The 18149-nt window shown below is 34.1% G+C and overlaps 1 protein-coding gene across 1 annotated transcript; it reads right to left on the bottom strand.

Annotated features, from left to right (window-relative positions):
- Positions 1 to 5463: 5463 nt before the first annotated feature.
- On the bottom strand, positions 5464 to 16783 carry LOC138336949 (uncharacterized). Its single transcript, XM_069286588.1, has 6 exons — positions 16630 to 16783; positions 13279 to 13556; positions 11499 to 11577; positions 8942 to 9037; positions 7712 to 7888; positions 5464 to 5802 (listed from the first exon to the last, which is right to left on the bottom strand). The coding sequence occupies exons 1-6, from the start codon at positions 16685 to 16687 to the stop codon at positions 5636 to 5638; spliced, it is 855 nt and encodes a 284-aa protein (XP_069142689.1). The 5' UTR covers positions 16688 to 16783; the 3' UTR covers positions 5464 to 5635.
- Between the last annotated feature and the right edge of the window lie 1366 nt (positions 16784 to 18149).

Genomic DNA, 18149 nt, shown 5'->3' with positions numbered 1-18149 from the left:
TACGTAAAAAGACAAGTCTGAAGGAAGTCCAGTGTACAGATACCAACCTGTTATTATTGTACGTAAAAAGACAAGACTGGAGGTAGTTCAGTGTACAGATACCAACCTGTTATTAGTGTACGTAAAGAAAAAGGTAGTCCAGTGAACAATACCAACCTGTTATTATTGTCTAAAAAGAAGGTAGTCGTGACAGTACCAGTGATTAGTGTACAGTACCAAGTCTGTTATTATTGTTACGTAAAAAGACAAGTCTGAAGGAAGTCCAGTGTACAGATACCAACCTGTTATTAGTGTACGTAAAAAGACAAGTCTGAAGGTAGTACAGTGTACAGATACCAACCTGTTATCATTTGTTTTGTACGTAAAAAGACAAGTCTGAAGGTAGTTCAGTGTACAGATACCAACCTGTTTATGTACTAAAGTGTACGTAAAAAGACAAGTCTGAAGGTAGTCCAGTGAACAGATACCAACCTGTTAATGTACAACGTAAGTTAAAAGACAAGTCTGGAGTACCACCTCAGATCCACCCGAAGTCCAGTGTACAGATACCAACCTGTTGTTATTGTACGTAAAAAGACAAGTCTGAAGGTAGTCCAGTGTACAGATACCAACCTGTTATTATTGTACGTAAAAAAGACAAGTCTGAAGGTAGTCCAGTGAACAGATACCAACCTGTTATTATTTGTCATGTACAGATACCAACTGTTTTACGTAAAAAGACAAGTCTGAAGGTAAGTCCAGTGTACAGATACCAACCTGTTATTATTGTACGTAAAAAGACAAGTCTGAAGGTAGTCCAGTGTACAGATACCAACCTGTTATTATTGTACGTAAAAAGACAAGTCTGAAGGTAGTCCAGTGTACAGATACCAACCTGTTATTATTGTACGTAAAAAGACAAGTCGTGTACAGATAGTCTGTTAGTGTACGTAAAAAGACAAGTCTGAAGGTAGTCCAGTGAACAGATACCAACCTGTTATTATTGTACGTAAAAAGACAAGTCTGAAGGTAGTCCAGTGTACAGATACCAACCTGTTATTATTGTACGTAAAAAGACAAGTCTGAAGGTAGTCCAGTGTACAGATACCAACCTGTTATTATTGTACGTAAAAAGACAAGTCTGAAGGTAGTCCAGTGAACAGATACCAACCTGTTATTATTGTACCAAGTCTGAAGGAAGTCCAGTGTACAGATACCAACCTGTTATTATGTACGTAAAAAGACAAGTCTGAAGGTAGTCCAGTGTACAGATACCAACCTGTTATCATTGTTCGTAAAAAGACAAGACTGGAGGTAGTTCAGTGTACAGATACCAACCTGTTATTAGTGTACGTAAAAAGACAAGTCTGAAGGTAGTCCAGTGAACAGATACCAACCTGTTATTATTGTACGTAAAAAAGACAAGTCTGAAGGAAGTCCAGTGTACAGATACCAACCTGTTGTTATTGTACGTAAAAAGACAAGTCTGAAGGTAGTCCAGTGTACAGATACCAACCTGTTATTAGTGTACGTAAAAAGACAAGTCTGAAGGTAGTCCAGTGTACAGATACCAACCTGTTATTAGTGTACGTAAAAAGACAAGTCTGAAGGTAGTCCAATGTACAGATACCAACCTGTTATTAGTGTACGTAAAAAGACAAGTCTGAAGGTAGTCCAATGTACAGATACCAACCTGTTATTAGTGTACGTAAAAAGACAAGTCTGAAGGTAGTCCAGTGTACAGATACCAACCTGTTATTATTGTACGTAAAAAAGACAAGTCTGAAGGTAGTCCAGTGTACAGATACCAACCTGTTATTATTGTACGTAAAAAGACAAGTCTGAAGGTAGTCCAGTGTACAGATACCAACCTGTTATTATTGTACGTAAAAAGACAAGTCTGAAGGTAGTCCAGTGTACAGATCCCATTGCATACCAATACGGTCCAATTAAACGTTCCTGTGATGATGATTCAGACGCACTTTAACTCACCGTTGATGACGTCACACCGTTAGTGCGAAAGTACTACAACTTTCACCGTAACGTTCCTCGTCATCAGTAAATGGATGGTGTGAATTCCATTGGTTAAAATTGAAAAAAAAAATATTTGTTTTCATTTTAGTTATGGTACTATTAATTGATACTGTTTGTGTCACTTAAAATCAGCAATATCAATTCTAAATGCAAATACAATTTTGTGGATATGGAGTGACGGAAGTAAATGAGGTCAACATTTATCTTTGAGTATAATCGATTTTTATGTTTCCTTTAAGCGATTCTGAATATAAACTATATCGACATTATAGAATAAATAACCGTCTCTATCTATACTTGTCAGAGTCAATAAAGCCAAATATGGTTCAAATGGCATACCCGTACAAACTTACGATAGTATTGCCTTTAGCGTTGGTTGATATCGACAAAGAAAAGATAATATTGACCTCGGACTAAGTTCTCGAGTCAATATTATCAGTCCCAGATATCGACCGAAGCTAAAAGCAAAACTTCCTGATTATAAATCAAATACAAGTCTTCTTCCTCTTTTGCATTTCTTATTTTAACATTGTTCATAACAAAAAAAGAGTAATGATGTATATGTAGTAATGCTGTCATTAAATGTAAGATTTTGATAATTTAGAAAGAGAATAGACATCTGCAAGGTATTTTTTTCGATTTGCATTTTTAAATAACTGCGTTGCCTTTGTCCAGTAACATTAATTTATGTCTGTTTGGTGATAAAAACACTGTAGTAGTACGAACAGGGTAGACTATGTAAAAGTAATGATCGTGAATGTGTCCAATCGCAGCATTTTATAAGTAGATATTTCGGCTCCTTTGGAAGTTTCTGGAACAGATTTGCACATGACAGATCTATTATTCTCAACAACAAGATCAATGTCCTAACCGGGTATAGGATTGCTCCTGAAACAGTAAAGGAATCTGAATGATCTATGGTTTAGTTTTTCCATCATTCTCTTACTTCTACTACAGTCGGCCGAATTAATGGAATTGTGGGTACTCGCAAAATCTTCCTTTTGATAATGCTATATATTTTCTTTCCCTATACTGCCAAAATCCAGCATTATATCCATGTTCACATAAAATATAAAGTTGCACTTCACACTATTTCAAAAACACCATACAATCGCTACTAAACATGAACCATTCCATCCTAATCATTTCCAGATTGTCCTTAATCAAGTATGTTAAGTCTAGGTTTTAAAAGCCAGTGTGCCTCCTCATCTCGATTTAGTATTGCTTAACTGTAGCTTACCCAGTTGATAACCTTTAGCTACTTTTCCAATAACACATTCTAATGTCATAGTCACAGTTGATTGCGTGATTAGTTATATGAAGGGTGGTCCGTATTATTTGGTCAAGAATTGTTTCTCTCTCCTTGGATTCCGCATCTTTTCCTTGTTCATCAGGGCGGATCCCAAAACGTCTTCTCGCTTCTCTAATATAAAATTCGTCGCAGATTTTGCATCTGATCTTATAGACGTACTCTGCAACATTTTTTAGTGTGATATATCCTTGAGATGAATTTTTATGTTGCGGTTGTGTGGTCTCATGTCCGTTGTTATGCCATGACAATGTGCTTCAGATATACCTTTGATACACGGGAAAATCACTTGGTCTTTGGTTGCATTGTTGTTACCCTTATATTTTTACTCATTTGTTTTTTTTTTTTTTTTTTTTTTTTTTGCTTAATTTTGAAAGTGTTTTGTATCCGATTCTCCACAAATGCTCGTTGTCCTAGAAATCGCCCTTGAATATTTTAAGATAGCTTTATTAATAATGTGTGGAAGCATTGTAATCTATAAATGTGGTGATTGAGTGAAACAAAGCTAAAGAGAGAAAACAAGCTTAGTTGTGTTATAGTTCTAATTTAGCTATGTTTTATAAATATATTAAAAATCTAGCTATGAGATAGGTACACATTGTATATGCACTCAACTTTGCTAGCCAAGGGTGTTCAGTACAATACTCATCTGGAACCCTTGGCGGATTATCACGTCAACATTGAAGTTAATGCTTTCAAATTCTGATCGGATGCGGCAAGGTTCGGTCGACCAATGAAAACGTGTTTTCTATATGTCAAAATCACTGAACAGAATTGATGGCAAAGAACTTTGAGACATGTCGTATCTACCAACAGCATATTCCAGTTAACTCGTATTTACTATTTCGTCATTTATCAAATGTTTAGATGACCTAAATTAATTAATTGGATACGGGTTTTTTTTCAAAACAGATAGGTGAAGTAAATACGTGCGTGGTTTTTGTTTCACAAAGTCAAACAAATTATGCAAAGAGAGATTTCGATCTCGTGATAAAAATTGGCCTGAAAGCATGAAACACAAAAATTGGCACAAAAGTCAAACAAATTATGCAAAGAGAGATTTCGATCTCGTGATAAAAATTGGCCTGAAAGCATGAAACACAAAAATTGGCATCCGAAAAAATAAACAAATAACTATTTTGAATCATTTGAATCAGTCGCATACAACATGTTTTTCAAAGGGCACTACCATATTCTCAAACCATAGATCACTGAAACGAGCTTTTTCATTGGATATTTTTTTTTACGTAAATGTAAGAGGCGCAACTGCTGTGATCCAGCAGGTGGCGCAGTGAGGTAACTTTACTTTAGACGCGAAATCTGCCTAGGGTTTCAGAGAGAGTATCGTACTGAATACCCTTGACTAGTGAAGTTGATTATAAACTGTTCGCGACACAATGTGAAGTGAAGAAAAACGTTTGGAAGTGATGGGTGTCTAATGAAAGCCTTCATACGAAAGGACAACTAATGTACATAAATGATGTATTGAATAAATATTTTTATCTGTCAATTAATGTGTAACAATCTTTACACCGTATAGTGCTGAAGAATTGATACGATTAATTATTCTGTTTGTGCTCCCAAATCTAAGTTATATCTGAGTTCTCATTAGGTCATCGAAAATAAGTTTCATTTATTTGAAATGAATTTGTGTTAAGGTATATCTAAGTTCTCATTAAGTCAGTGTAAACTTAGTTTCATTTGTTTGAAAATAAATTGTGTTAGTACTAATAGTTTGTCTTTATTCTTCTCCTCCAACACGTGAACATACCGACAACAAATCAAAATTTATTTCTATCGTGTTGGTTATGATGTGACGTTTCGACTACTACTGCCCTCTAAGAATGTGAATAGACATTCGGTTTTTGAACAATGGTGTCATGAGACCTTAACGTTGATGAAAAACCACAGTAAAGTTCAAAGGTCGTTATTATAAGGTACAGGATCTCATCCACTGCAATCTGGTAAATAGTTAATTTGTAAATATTTTGATCTTCTCTAGACAAGTGTTTAAAATGAAAAGATTTTTAAGGGTTCATGATTAAAATATCTGTATGTATCAAATATATCATGAGGCTGCATTAGATCTTAGACTTGACAAAAAGGAAAAGGAAAAAACATCGAACAAACGTCATTGGAATGTCAAAATTTGTATTCACAAAACATCATGTTAAACTGGACAGAAGGTGAGATGCAAAGTCGAATGATACTACCAACATGTTGTAACAAATACAGTGGATATTTGTTTTTCATAAATTTTAGGTATTGTTTCGCAATGAAATATCATTTACCACTTTCTGAAATTATGTTTCCCTAAATTTGTTCACAAATGTATGATACCGCTGTGGTGCAGCTGCCTCCCTTGAATACGGAATTTCTCACTCTCAAGCAGTCGCCGGTTCCACTGTCAGCCTCGGCAAACACGTCTCCAGTCGACCACGTACATGTGCCACCATTGAAAGCTGCCCCAAGCCAGCAGCCTACAAGGCAAACACAAAGTAATGTTACGTTCCATCACCACTGGAGATACTAGTCCCGCACAAACATTATCGAATATCACGTGGTACATAACTTAGTCCTGCTAATGTATTTATAAACGTTTCCAATGGAAAAATCAAAAAGAAAAAATAGGTGATTCTGATTTTTGTGTTGTAGCTCCATAAAATTAAAAAGTCCTGTTCAAGGTAACATTTAACATTCAATCTGAACTCCGTGGAATTCCAAATGTCTTTGGGATTATTTTTACAATGATTTAATGCTACAACATGTATTAATTAGACGATAATATTACTATAAAGACAATGGAATGTTCCTTACAAGTAAGATTGGATTATGCTATGGACTTATCATCATTTTTTTTAAACATTTTCTTATAATTTAGCTTTCGTTCGATCTGATCTGGGAAAATGATCAGCGTGCAATTTGCCGCAGTTAAAATCAAGATAAAAATCAAATCATGCAAGGCATGTAAAACTAAATATTCCCTTTAATTTAGCGTCCCGTCTAACCACAATCGTAAGGGATGACCCTATTTTAGCTAAACGCTTAGATAACTTAGTTTTTTATATGCGCAAACAACATTATCCACAAGAAGTTATAGATTACGGAGTTGAAAGAGCAAAAAAAGAAGGACCTATTCATTTTAGGAAATCGAATAAAGTGGAATCCAAAAGCAATATAATACCTTTTGTCAGTTCTTTTAATCCAAACAACTACAATATTTTTCCAATTGTAAAAGGTTGTGAAGATTACATAAAAAATAGCGACAGAATGAAATTGATTTTATCTATTTTATGTGCATCAGAATTTGATTTAAAAATTTAAGATACTTCCGTCACTAAATGTATGCAAAACCGTTGCTAAACATGTGATATTATTATAAAAGTGTAAAAGTTATACATTCAAAAATGGTTTTCATTTCAAAATTTAAACTAATATGAATTGTACATCCAAAAATGTCATATACGCACTTATTTGTAAAAAATGCTCAGATTTTTATATTGGTCAGACAGGAATGGAATTGAGAAAGAGAGTTACATTACACCGACAACAAACCAAAACAGACCATCTCAGATATTTAACAGTAAACGAACATTGTCATATGTGTGCTAATAATAACTTTTTTTATTTTACCAATATATCAAATGCCTAATTCAGATCTGTGAAAAAGAGAAAATAAAGAAATGTATTTCATTCAACTTATGAAACCTGTGCTAAATTCAGAACGGGACAAAGGAACTTCACATTAGTTTTTATTTTGTCCTCATGTTTTTGTTAGTTTCTTCCAGAACCATTCACAATATTTTTATGTACCATGCTATGACGTAATCTTACTATGACGTCATGTTTTACAAATAAAAAAAAAACCCTGAAGACCGGCATGAGCCGAGAAAGCGCTAGGGCGGAAAAAACTGTTTTATAGTTATACTTTATTTTTATGTATATGGAAACCATCACATGGACATGGTTTTTTTTACTTATATATATATATGCTTAAAATGACGTTTTTGAGGGAAACAATGGCTTACCATAACTCTATAACTTAGTAACCTAGATGGTTTGTGGATTTTGTCAACATCATTTTAACAGAGATGACCATTTAGAGACGTGCAGAAAAACCGAAAAAACATCGACCTGCAGTCAGTATTTTGGGACAACTGTTTCATGTGGGTTGGTGTCGAACTAGCAATACTGTGGGGATCACCGCAGCCCCTCCACCCTCCGTGAAAGCATAGTGACTGACACATACATGCGATCTGTGATTAATGTATGACATTTTAGTGCAAAATTCAAATGGAGAAGAACTCTGTTGGACATCATGAAGAAGAGTGGCGAAATGGACGGATAGAGTGATAAAAAATACGACAAGAAAAAAATAAATCTACTTACTTGTGTCTGCAGGGCACATGGCATCCGCGGCAGCCCTTTTGTCTGTAGTATCGGCAACGTACAGACGACCAGACCCAGGACAATTGTTGTTGGCTTGGGCCCAAGTGTATGATGTCCCATAGTACAGACACAGGTCTGCCGTATGATTTAATGTGTACGGGGCTACACAGGTAAGGGCTGAAACAATTAAGTAATAAATCACACAGGTAAGTACTGAAATATTATATAGTAATATGTCACACAGGTAAGAGCTGAAATATTATATAGTAATACATCACACAGGTAAGGACTGAATTATTATATAGTAATACGTCACACAGGTAAGGACTGAATTATCTTAGTAATACGTCACACAGGTAAGGGCTTAAATATCATATAGTAATACGTCACACAGGTAAGGGCTGAAATATTATATAGTAATACGTCACACAGGTAAGGGCTGAAATATTTTAGCTAAACGTCACACAGGTAACATCTAAAATATTATATAGTAATACGTCACACTGGTAAGGGCTGAAATATTATATAGTAATACGTCACACAGGTAAGGACTGAAATATTATATAGTAATACGTCACACAGGTACGGACTGAATTATCATATGGTTATATTAGCTTAACTATGAGGGTTTCATTAGTTTAACATCATATTAACAGCTAGGGTCATGTATGGACGTGTCATGTTTATTGGTGGACGAAAGCCGGAATACCCGGAGAAAAACCACCACATGGGATACGAACTCATGACTCAGAGGTGGAGGGTTTGTGATAAAATGTCGAGAAATCTTAACCACTCGGCCAACGCACCCCCCCCCCCCCCCTATTTTACGATTAATAAACAACAATTTAAATAATACTCAATAACCACGCTCTAATTATCCTCGATATTCTATGGGTTACTATCACTATCGTCATATATACTCCTGGCGTAGCCTTAAGGCATAGCAAAACTAAAGGCTTTGAGCATAACAACAGTTAAAACAGGACGTATGGGTCTTTGGTGTAAATCAAAAGAATAGGACAACGATACATTTTATGATTTTAAAGTTGGGCGGCGCTCTCTGTATTCTTCAAAAGGAGTCTTTGTAGGCCTGCCATTTTTTATCTCCCGAAATGTCTTCAGTTAATCTATGACATCGTGCAGGGGTTGGATATGACGACAGTAATAGTAATCCCTGGAATATTGAGGATGCAATCTTATGTAACGATTGAAGAGAGAAAAAACCCATACCTGTGGTTGTAGGTTCCATCGTAGTTGTAGTCGTGCTAGTTGTAATCTTGCTAGTCGTGCTAGTTGTGGTTGTTGTTTGTATGTCGGGTACGGGCGCTTAAAACCACAAATAGTCATCTACACAAACTGACTTAGTGTGACATACTTGAGTTCACTAAACCTGATTTTACAATATAATATTGTTGTTATCTTTTTAAAAACCACTGCTAAATGAGTGAAATACCGAATTTTAATAAGACTTTACACACTGAAATTTAATGCTAGTAATTCAACATTCAGATATTTCATTGCCTGTTATCAGAAAAAACCCGATACAAATTGAACAAATTAAACTTGAACACAACATTCATATAGCAGTACATAGAAATTTATGCTCTTATGCCAAAGACGATATTTTACTCTCGCTTCCATCTAACACTAACCTAGCTTGGTTCAATTTTTCAAAATTAATAAGAATTTGAAATTTGAATAAAACTGTCTATCTACTTAATGAATGCAACACCTAAAATGCATGTTAGATCAAAGGATATGCCAACACAATATTAGAGCAAATGTACCCATTCTCGATAATCCAGGAGTTCCGATCACATACGATCGATATACCCCTAGACTATATCATAGTAAAACCGAAAGCAGCTCAGAGGAAAAAATCTGAACCAATCACAGGCCAGCAAAAAAAAAATCTTTGAAGACTACAAAGAGACGCCCAACTTCGAAGCCACACAGTCAACTACAGTGTACCGTTATATGGCTCTTTTAATGTGCATCAAATGACTAAGTTACCTGTTCTGTTCTGTTGCCTCCAGTTTTACTATGAGATAGTCCAGGATGTAGAGATTGTAAGTGATCGGAACCCCTAGAGTATCGAGGATGACATCTTCCATGATTGAGCTATAGTTATATGTGACATAATTTGGTGAACATTTTGACCGGTAGTAATCTATTTAACCTCACAAGTGTTAATCTGTAAACTACATTAGACGGCATAGACAAACATGTATAATAATAATAAATATATAAAAATTAACACGGAATTTTTGATATTCAACACATATGTACTTGCATAAACAGAGAAGTGTTTTATGCATGATTTTAATCCTTTAAAATTTTGGTTGAAAAATACAAAATTAATTGCTAGAAACACTTATTAATTATTGTGTGGTTTTGGCAATTGACAAATATATCCTTTTATACATACAAATGCAAAATCAACGTATCGGATTACAAGCGATCTGGCATTAATGCATAATACTCTATGTGATATTTATGTTTATCCCAAAACCTCGTATTGCAAGATACCACATTGTTGCTCACTCACAACTATGGCATGCATATGTACCAGAACACCTTAAAGGTACCCTTATCACTTTCAACAACATTTATTTTCTTAACCAAATGGTAAAAACACCAAACGATGGTGTCAACATCATCTATAACTGATACCTCTGTTACATCAAACACAAACTTAGTTTCAATGATAAAAATCTTATTTTTTTCAGATCAAGCTAACCTTTTAACTTCAATTTCTCAAAACTATGTAAATGGAATACGAGGTTCTGGCAAATAGCATACGAATTATCGAAGAAATCACATTACCAACACTCACAGCATCGTATGAATGTGTGATATTGGAACGCTCATTGATGCGCTTCGTAGTTTAATCATGTGTATTTATGTCACCGCACAGTAGACTTAACGATCAAATTTTTGGCAGTACTGCCAAAATTCATTTTCAGAGAAAATGTCAGCAAAAATTCTTCTCAGATTAAAGGAAGAACATGAACCGGGTTCTCTAACAGCGATAAACTCGAAACTATCTACTTAAAGTTAAATGTGCCGTATTTTTCATATTCATGAATCAAGATAAGCTTTTAATATGTTATTCATCACCAAAACTTACCAACATTTTGGAAATTACAGTACTTTCAATGCATAGGTTTTAATTTTACGTGCACAAACAAGGGCTGAAAATGATTTTTGCCAAAAATACTGCCAAAAATCATTATATTTACATCTACAGTGAAGTGAAATGAGTACAGACGGACAGACCATGGAGCCAAATTGTGGTCTACAATTTCATTTAGCATTTTTATAATGTTATTAGAAATTGCAAAGTGATTTCTGCAGATACGTTTCCATCTTAACATATCTAAAACAAAACCATTACGGTACATAATTTTGTAATTACCCTTTATAAGGCATCTGAAACCATTTCAGTGATTTTCACTGCGTAATTCAACAAGCCTTATGGTTTTCAATAAATTAATGAAGAAAAAATCACATGTCAAAATTTTCGCCCAGTTACGGCACATATAACTTTATAGACAGGTACTGCTTTATAATAGACAAATTTCCGGTAATATCTTTATTCTAAATGAGAGTCGAGTTGTAAAAGACACGTCTTTGTCTGAGGTGGATGTGGAGACACCCCTAACCCTAATGCTTTATTTCTATTGAATTTATTTTATTTTCCTTTCGGATTTTTTTTTCTGTCACCACTAACAGCCAAAGCCTTTTAACTGGAAGTTTTCCCATCAAAAATTTGTCGCATACTTACCCATACACACTCTGCTACCATTTGTGAGTTTTACACAGGTGTGATAATCCGGACAGGTGGATTTTTGACAGTTACCAATCTGTATAATGTATAAGAAAGTATAAAAAGTAAAATAAAATAAAGCTGTTTGTTTTTGTATTTAGTAATGTTTCTAAAGATTTACCTGCAATCACTGTAATTAAAAACATTTCAAATTCATTTTGTTTCCATAACTTAATAATTATATAGAAGTTCCCCAACAAGTGACTGTTTTTGAAAAGACACGAGCTTTAGCGAGTGTCTTTTAAAAAATTGAAAACTAACTAACGAGAGTTTAGATTAATATAATAAACAACAGTCACGTGTTGAGGAACTTATTTATCCCATAACTTAACTCTATATTTACACCGTGGTGACCATTTTATCGTCTTCATTCAGGGAAACGTACACAATACAATATGTAGTGATATCTTTCTGCCATAAAATATAGTGCCTAAATAGAGAGCCAATATTCAATTGTTTATTTTTTTGTATAAGCAGCTACCTATTAAACAGTAAATACATTGTTATTTAAAAGAAAATGCGCTATGAAAAGTAGCCTGAAGTTGACAGCCAATCGGAATCAAGACATCTTGGAGTTGACCAATCAGGGGCGCCGTAGGTGTTTACACACTGGAGTGGTTAAACTAGAACGAATATTGTGTACGTACCCGGCCTACTATACGTACCTTTCGGCCGGGTACGAATTGGTCCCTATATGTGTCGTAGTGGAGCACTGCCTCCGAAAATCACTCGGGCATAGTTATCTATACTTTTTTGTAGGTTTCCAATTATTTTATGCGTATACATGCATTTACATATTATTTTTGTCCAAAACAAACATAACTACCATTCTTAATATCTACCGTACCGCTCACAAGACGTCAAATTAACAATTTGTGGACTTGCCGTATAAATTCCCTTCAGAAAGACCTTCATACAAATGTATGTATTATGTAAAAATAACGCCTCGGTGAGAATTTGATATTTTATGTGGTTCAGTTTTATTGCCTAGTACGTAAGCGATATCAAACAAGTACGATAAAAATACAATCAAACGTTTTATAATACTCATTACTTTGCTAAATTAGCAGTAATAGGCACCAATTGTAGCTCTAAAGACGACACAATTTTCTGTCAAAAAGTCTTTTGAGCTACAATATTGCAGCTATGTTGAAACATAAATGATAACCAACTGCTATGGAATTTATCACATGGGTTTTCCATTGTGAAACATGCATAGCTATGGGATAAATATTTATCTATTTTTTCGTAATTGAAGCCAATTATATCGAAGTGAAAACCAAAGTCGTGATGACACGAAAGCATGGTTTAATATTGATGATAAGTATCCAGTTTTTCCTTAATAGAAAACTGATTCGAAGCATAAACATAATTGCAGATAGTCATCTCTTTTGTATTCCATGAATGGACAAAACAACATTAAAAAGAACTGGGATCTCAGAGTCAAGTTCTTAATCTTATCAATATCATTATAATTGTGCAATAAATGCAGATTGCAATAAATTGATGTTTTGAAGTGGTCTTTCTTAGTATTATTGCCAAAAGAGTCTGAATTTGTTCTAAGCACTAAATAAGTAAATGAATAGTTCAAAATATTCTATTTGTTCACGGTATTAGTATATATACGAAAATGAGGCGACTTTCTGGTGTATTTAATGATCTTATACGCAGATATTTGTTATTGAAAATGTGTTTTTTATACTAACGCAACGTATCACATAACGTTATTTTCATTTACCTGAGCAGTAGCATTATCTGTTCCATTCATGTCCTTGTAGATGTTACCATCTCTGACTGATAGAGAACTTGCTGCCGTGTACGTATCGGTGTTAAGTTCACAGGTTAGACGAACCAGATCATAGTTGATACTCTGACATTCCCGGGCGGCCATACACAGGGAAAGACATTGCTGGTAGCCACAGGGAGAAACGGTTTTGTAGCCGGAGCCTCCGAGGTATACATCGCTGATGGTCTCTGTTCTTACATTCTCACATGTATCAGCTCTGACGCAAACAACTGTAGCAGAAGCAACCCGACGAGATATCAAAAGAAAAAAAGGCATAATATCTCTAAAATTCATTGGTGATACTACTAATGAAATTAATATGTGGCCCGGTACTCTATAGATAAATACAAGTTTTGGTTTATAATAAAAAAAAAATAACAAGCATGGTAGTGGGTAACATCTAATTATTTAAACAAATTGAACAAAAATAGAATGAAATCACAAAATATGAGAGTTTCAACCAATTAATAAACGAAAATGTTATTGTTTACATTGCTCTTCTCCGTTGCTGAAAGCACTTTTAAACGATCTTGCGAACAAACAGGAGTGTGAATAGTTCATGATTCTAACGATCTAGTTCACTTTAATATATTGAATGTTAGTTTATCTATTGCCAGCATTAAAAAATAACACAATATAATATAAACTTTTATTTCTATTTACATCGATTTCGAAAACAAATTACAAAAACTGATGCAAATAAAAGCTGGCGATTGGTTTTGGGTGCCAGAGATCGAACCCTTGTCGCTTTAAAGAATAGCAAATGATACATGAACAAAAAACGCTTACTGTAAACCAATTTTTATTCGCGGCCATTAAATTTCGCGAATTCCTTTTCAAAACAAGTTCGCGGAGATTAACTATCGCGGAACAGACAACATGTAGTTCTACTTTCATTTGATACTGTCATACTAAGTCATATCGATAATAGTTTGCGGAGATTAACTTTCGCGAATTTTATTCGATCGCGAAATTCGCGAAAGTAAATCGCACACGAATAAAAGTGGTTTACAGTATTAGAGACAATTGATAGAGTCTTCCCATGTGTTCCAAAAGATACAGCACACTTTAAAACATAAAATGCAGAAATCAGGAAAATATTGAAAATAATAATCGTAAACTTAATACATTTTCAGTCTAAGAGAACATTAAAATTTGTATATATATCAGATAAAACAAGTTCTAATGGAAATTACATCAGTCAGTTTTACTGTGATATGCCTGAAACGCCTATGGTGGTGACACGTGTGTGAAATATTCAAACTTGCTCGCTGTCCGCCATTACACACTGTGGTCGAACTTCTTGTATGCCGAACCCTGTCCCTTGCTCGTAAAGTAATGCAACTTTTGGCTAGAACTGCTCAAATCGCTCTGAGAGTAGTGTGTTTACCTTATTAGGTGAACTGTCTTGCCTAAAGATCATTTTATCACCTTCTCAGTGGTTATGTAGTTCATTTGTTTAACGTGCGTGACTTTGGCTCGGGTATGGGTACAGAGTTAATATTGTACCTGCTTAATCGTATTGATCAACGATTTGATATTTCAACGATATTAATTAAAATACTTAACAATGTCGTGGAATTTGTCAATGTTTTACGTTATATGTTTCATAAGAAATGTAGAACAATACATTTATGCTATAGTTTGCTTATTGGTTATGTAAAAGAATTTGCCTGAGTGAATTGTAAACTTAATACATTTTCTTGTCAGAACGTATTGATGGTCACTTGATTGTTCAAAGTAACGCCAGTTCATTTATTTGTGATAAACAAAGATTTTTGATTTGTTTGGACGTGTGGTAACGAGATAGGATGAGTAGAAGTGTAAGACAAATGAGTAGACAATTAACTTTGAGGTATCTATCGCTGATAGTCTGTGGTCTGACGTCATTACAAGCCTCACAGCTGACAAAAACAACTGTAGCAGAAGAACATGACGAATTTGTATGGAGAGAAAAAACTCTAAAACTAATCCTGATATTACTGGTTAATCATTTATCATATTTATAAAAAATATCACCTTTTTTTAAATTTGTTATATTTTTTTTAATTTTTTATTCACTGGCAAATGCTAATGTACGAAATGTTAAATGAAAAGGCAGACATAGTGATTGCTGTAGAAAGATAAAAGCTTTTAGATGTTGTATTCTTGTTCATTGACAAAGAAAATAGAGCCGACTAATGGGATTGCACTTGACATAAACTTAACTGAAGTAACAAAATGACCGTCGACTTGACCTGGGAAGCTATCGATGCTTTTTAGTGAAGCGTAATGTAAGTTCATGTCAAATTATGACATGTAAGTTAATGAAGGAATTCTGGTGTACAAACATATCCTTGATCAAGTCCATCTGAAAAATAAACCTCATTTTGTTTCGAGGCTGTGTGTAGAAGAAGAAAACTAGTTCACTGTGACTTCTAGATATCATATCAAAGTTTAAGACCTCCGCTGTGAGATAAACTATTCAATATTGCATGGAGGAGAATTTTTATATAATGGGTCTTTTACTTACCAGCGTGCTAAATGCACGATTCTAGAATAAGACGTCATTTACGATTGTGCAATAAGGCATGTATAGATATTTAACTTTGGTTAGATAGTATTAGTACTGAAAAATGGTATTTTTTTCTCTATAAAAAAACAGGATCAGACGAAATAGTATTTTCTCCAGTTACAAAAGTTACTTACTTTACACTATTACCACCATTGAAAAGTTTGAATTTCTTATTTTACTTCAAGATAAAATTATCAAAAATAATAAATTCCGTGGCACTATGTCCTATATGGAATGAAATACTGATTGAGCATGCTCCAAAAACAAAATAAATCATTATATATATATATTTGAGTTAAAGTGAATAGTCGGGCAAAGAAAACCAGTCTAAATGCGTTCATTGGCCTTCCAAAAGTTCTCACATATTAATACGACGGTCAAGTTCTGCTTAGTTTCCCAGTTCTGACCATTAAAGTAAAGGAAAGTTGAAAGCATTGAAAGCGAGGCTGCGTGTAAATGTAACCACGGACATAGTCAGCCGGGAGGACGTTTTAGGATTCCTATACTTTAAATTAATTTCTTCGTACGCAGACAGATTTTGGCGAGAGATTTTATTTTTCTATTTCATAAGAAATTATACTGGATACATTCACACCATTTTTACCGACTTTAGCCATCCTTGCCCGACTGTTTGTGTTAATTGGACACATATATACTTATTTGGCATTTATTACAGTGAATTATTATTGTTCATGATTACAAATGTTAATAATTTTAAAAGTTTCCAATTATCGAAGTTCCATACCAACCTGTTGTAGACAGATAAAAGAAGAAAAACCTGACGCCGTTCCTCCATACAAAAGCCATCACATGTTATTATTGTGTAGTAAAAAAAAACCTGATTTCTTCAGATTTTGGAATGTCCATTAACACCTATTGCCATAAAGCTTCAAGCAACACCATTAGGTACACTATCCGAATCCATCTGTGATGAACAACTAAGTATACCAATCTAGATCATCGAACTTTTGGCATCGTTACCTTACCACTGCTAATGGATCTCTGTGTGCTCAGTTTATTTAATTTTAAATGTTTGCTTTTCATTTCCATGTTTCCACTAACAAGTGTTGTCATTCAACAAGACGAAGCATTCAAACGGATATAATTTTAGGTAGGTATATAAAAACTCCCAACATTATGTGGATGGTGGAATAATACACCATGTGATAAAAATCTAGTTACATTTTTGTATTTTCAAAAAAGAAGCTATTATTATACTTAACAACAAATTATTTCATGTTTGATTTCATTCAAGTGATTTCATTTAAGTGATTTGTACTTCTGTAAATGAAGTGGTATCTATCATAAATGTAAATACACACGTGATGATATTAATGGTTAGAATGTGACATTAAATGTGATCAATACCATGTTCAGACCTTATAAAAAGGGGTTTTTTTTTTGGGGGGGGGGGGGTTGTTTTTATTTTTGTCGGCATACATAGATCACAACATTGATCAGAGCTACATTAATATCAATGCTTACAGTTACAATCTACAAACGAATATGGTACAAGAAATCTTAATGATAAAATAAATAAAAAATAAACAAACCGCCATCGGATGGGAAACCGTACATTTTTTTTTATTTTTGGTTTAGCATTAAAAAGTGGATTGATGGACCAAAAGACATATTTCAAAAGACATGATATTTTTTTTTTATATTTTATATATTTGTTCATGTAGTATTAATAGAATTTCCATACATTAGTCTAGTTTTACGATTATGAAAACTAAAAACTAATTAAATACATCAGAAAAAAACCCAAAATAAGCAATCAACAACAAAGATGCAGAGATTTAAACAACAAATATTTATTATACAATAAAATTGCGATATGAGATAAAAGTGAGATAGATTAGAAACTATAATTAACAAAGTATCGTTCAACTCCGCTACCCAAGGGTATTTAATACGATACCGTGGGGAGTACTGTATTGAATAACCTTTGCTAGCAAAGTTTACGTTAACTTTGGTAGCAGAGTTGAATATCGATGTTCTTAGTTAGAAACACACTACGAGTTGCACCCCTTTTATCAGAAAAAGATGGAAAGTGAATGGCAGCAGATCTGAAGTCCTTTTGTGATAACTTTCGATTTCATTTGAGGTATCAAGAACATCAGTTATTAATTATTGGGGGGATAATGGCACTGTTACTGTTACATTAGTCCTGTTTATACGGATGGCAGCATATCTTGTAGACAAATTAAATATAAATGAATGCTTTACGAACTAAATACTAAACAACACCCTTTGCAAAATTAAGAAA

This window comes from Argopecten irradians, chromosome 12 (genome assembly GCF_041381155.1).
Source record: "Argopecten irradians isolate NY chromosome 12, Ai_NY, whole genome shotgun sequence".
In the NCBI taxonomy this organism is placed as follows: Eukaryota; Metazoa; Mollusca; class Bivalvia; order Pectinida; family Pectinidae; genus Argopecten; species Argopecten irradians.
This window is presented reverse-complemented; position numbering and strand designations above follow the sequence as displayed.

Coding starts and splice junctions, on each gene's coding strand:
- LOC138336949 (XM_069286588.1), bottom strand. CDS start 16,687: ATGGCTTTTGTATGGAGGAACGGCGTCAGGTTTTTCTTCTTTTATCTG. Junction 13,557..16,629: donor CTTTTATCTGTCTACAACAG/GTTGGTATGGAA, acceptor CTTCTGCTACAG/TTGTTTGCGTCAGAGCTGAT. Junction 9,038..11,498: donor TGGTAGCAGAGTGTGTATGG/GTAAGTATGCGA, acceptor TGTGGTTTTAAG/CGCCCGTACCCGACATACAA.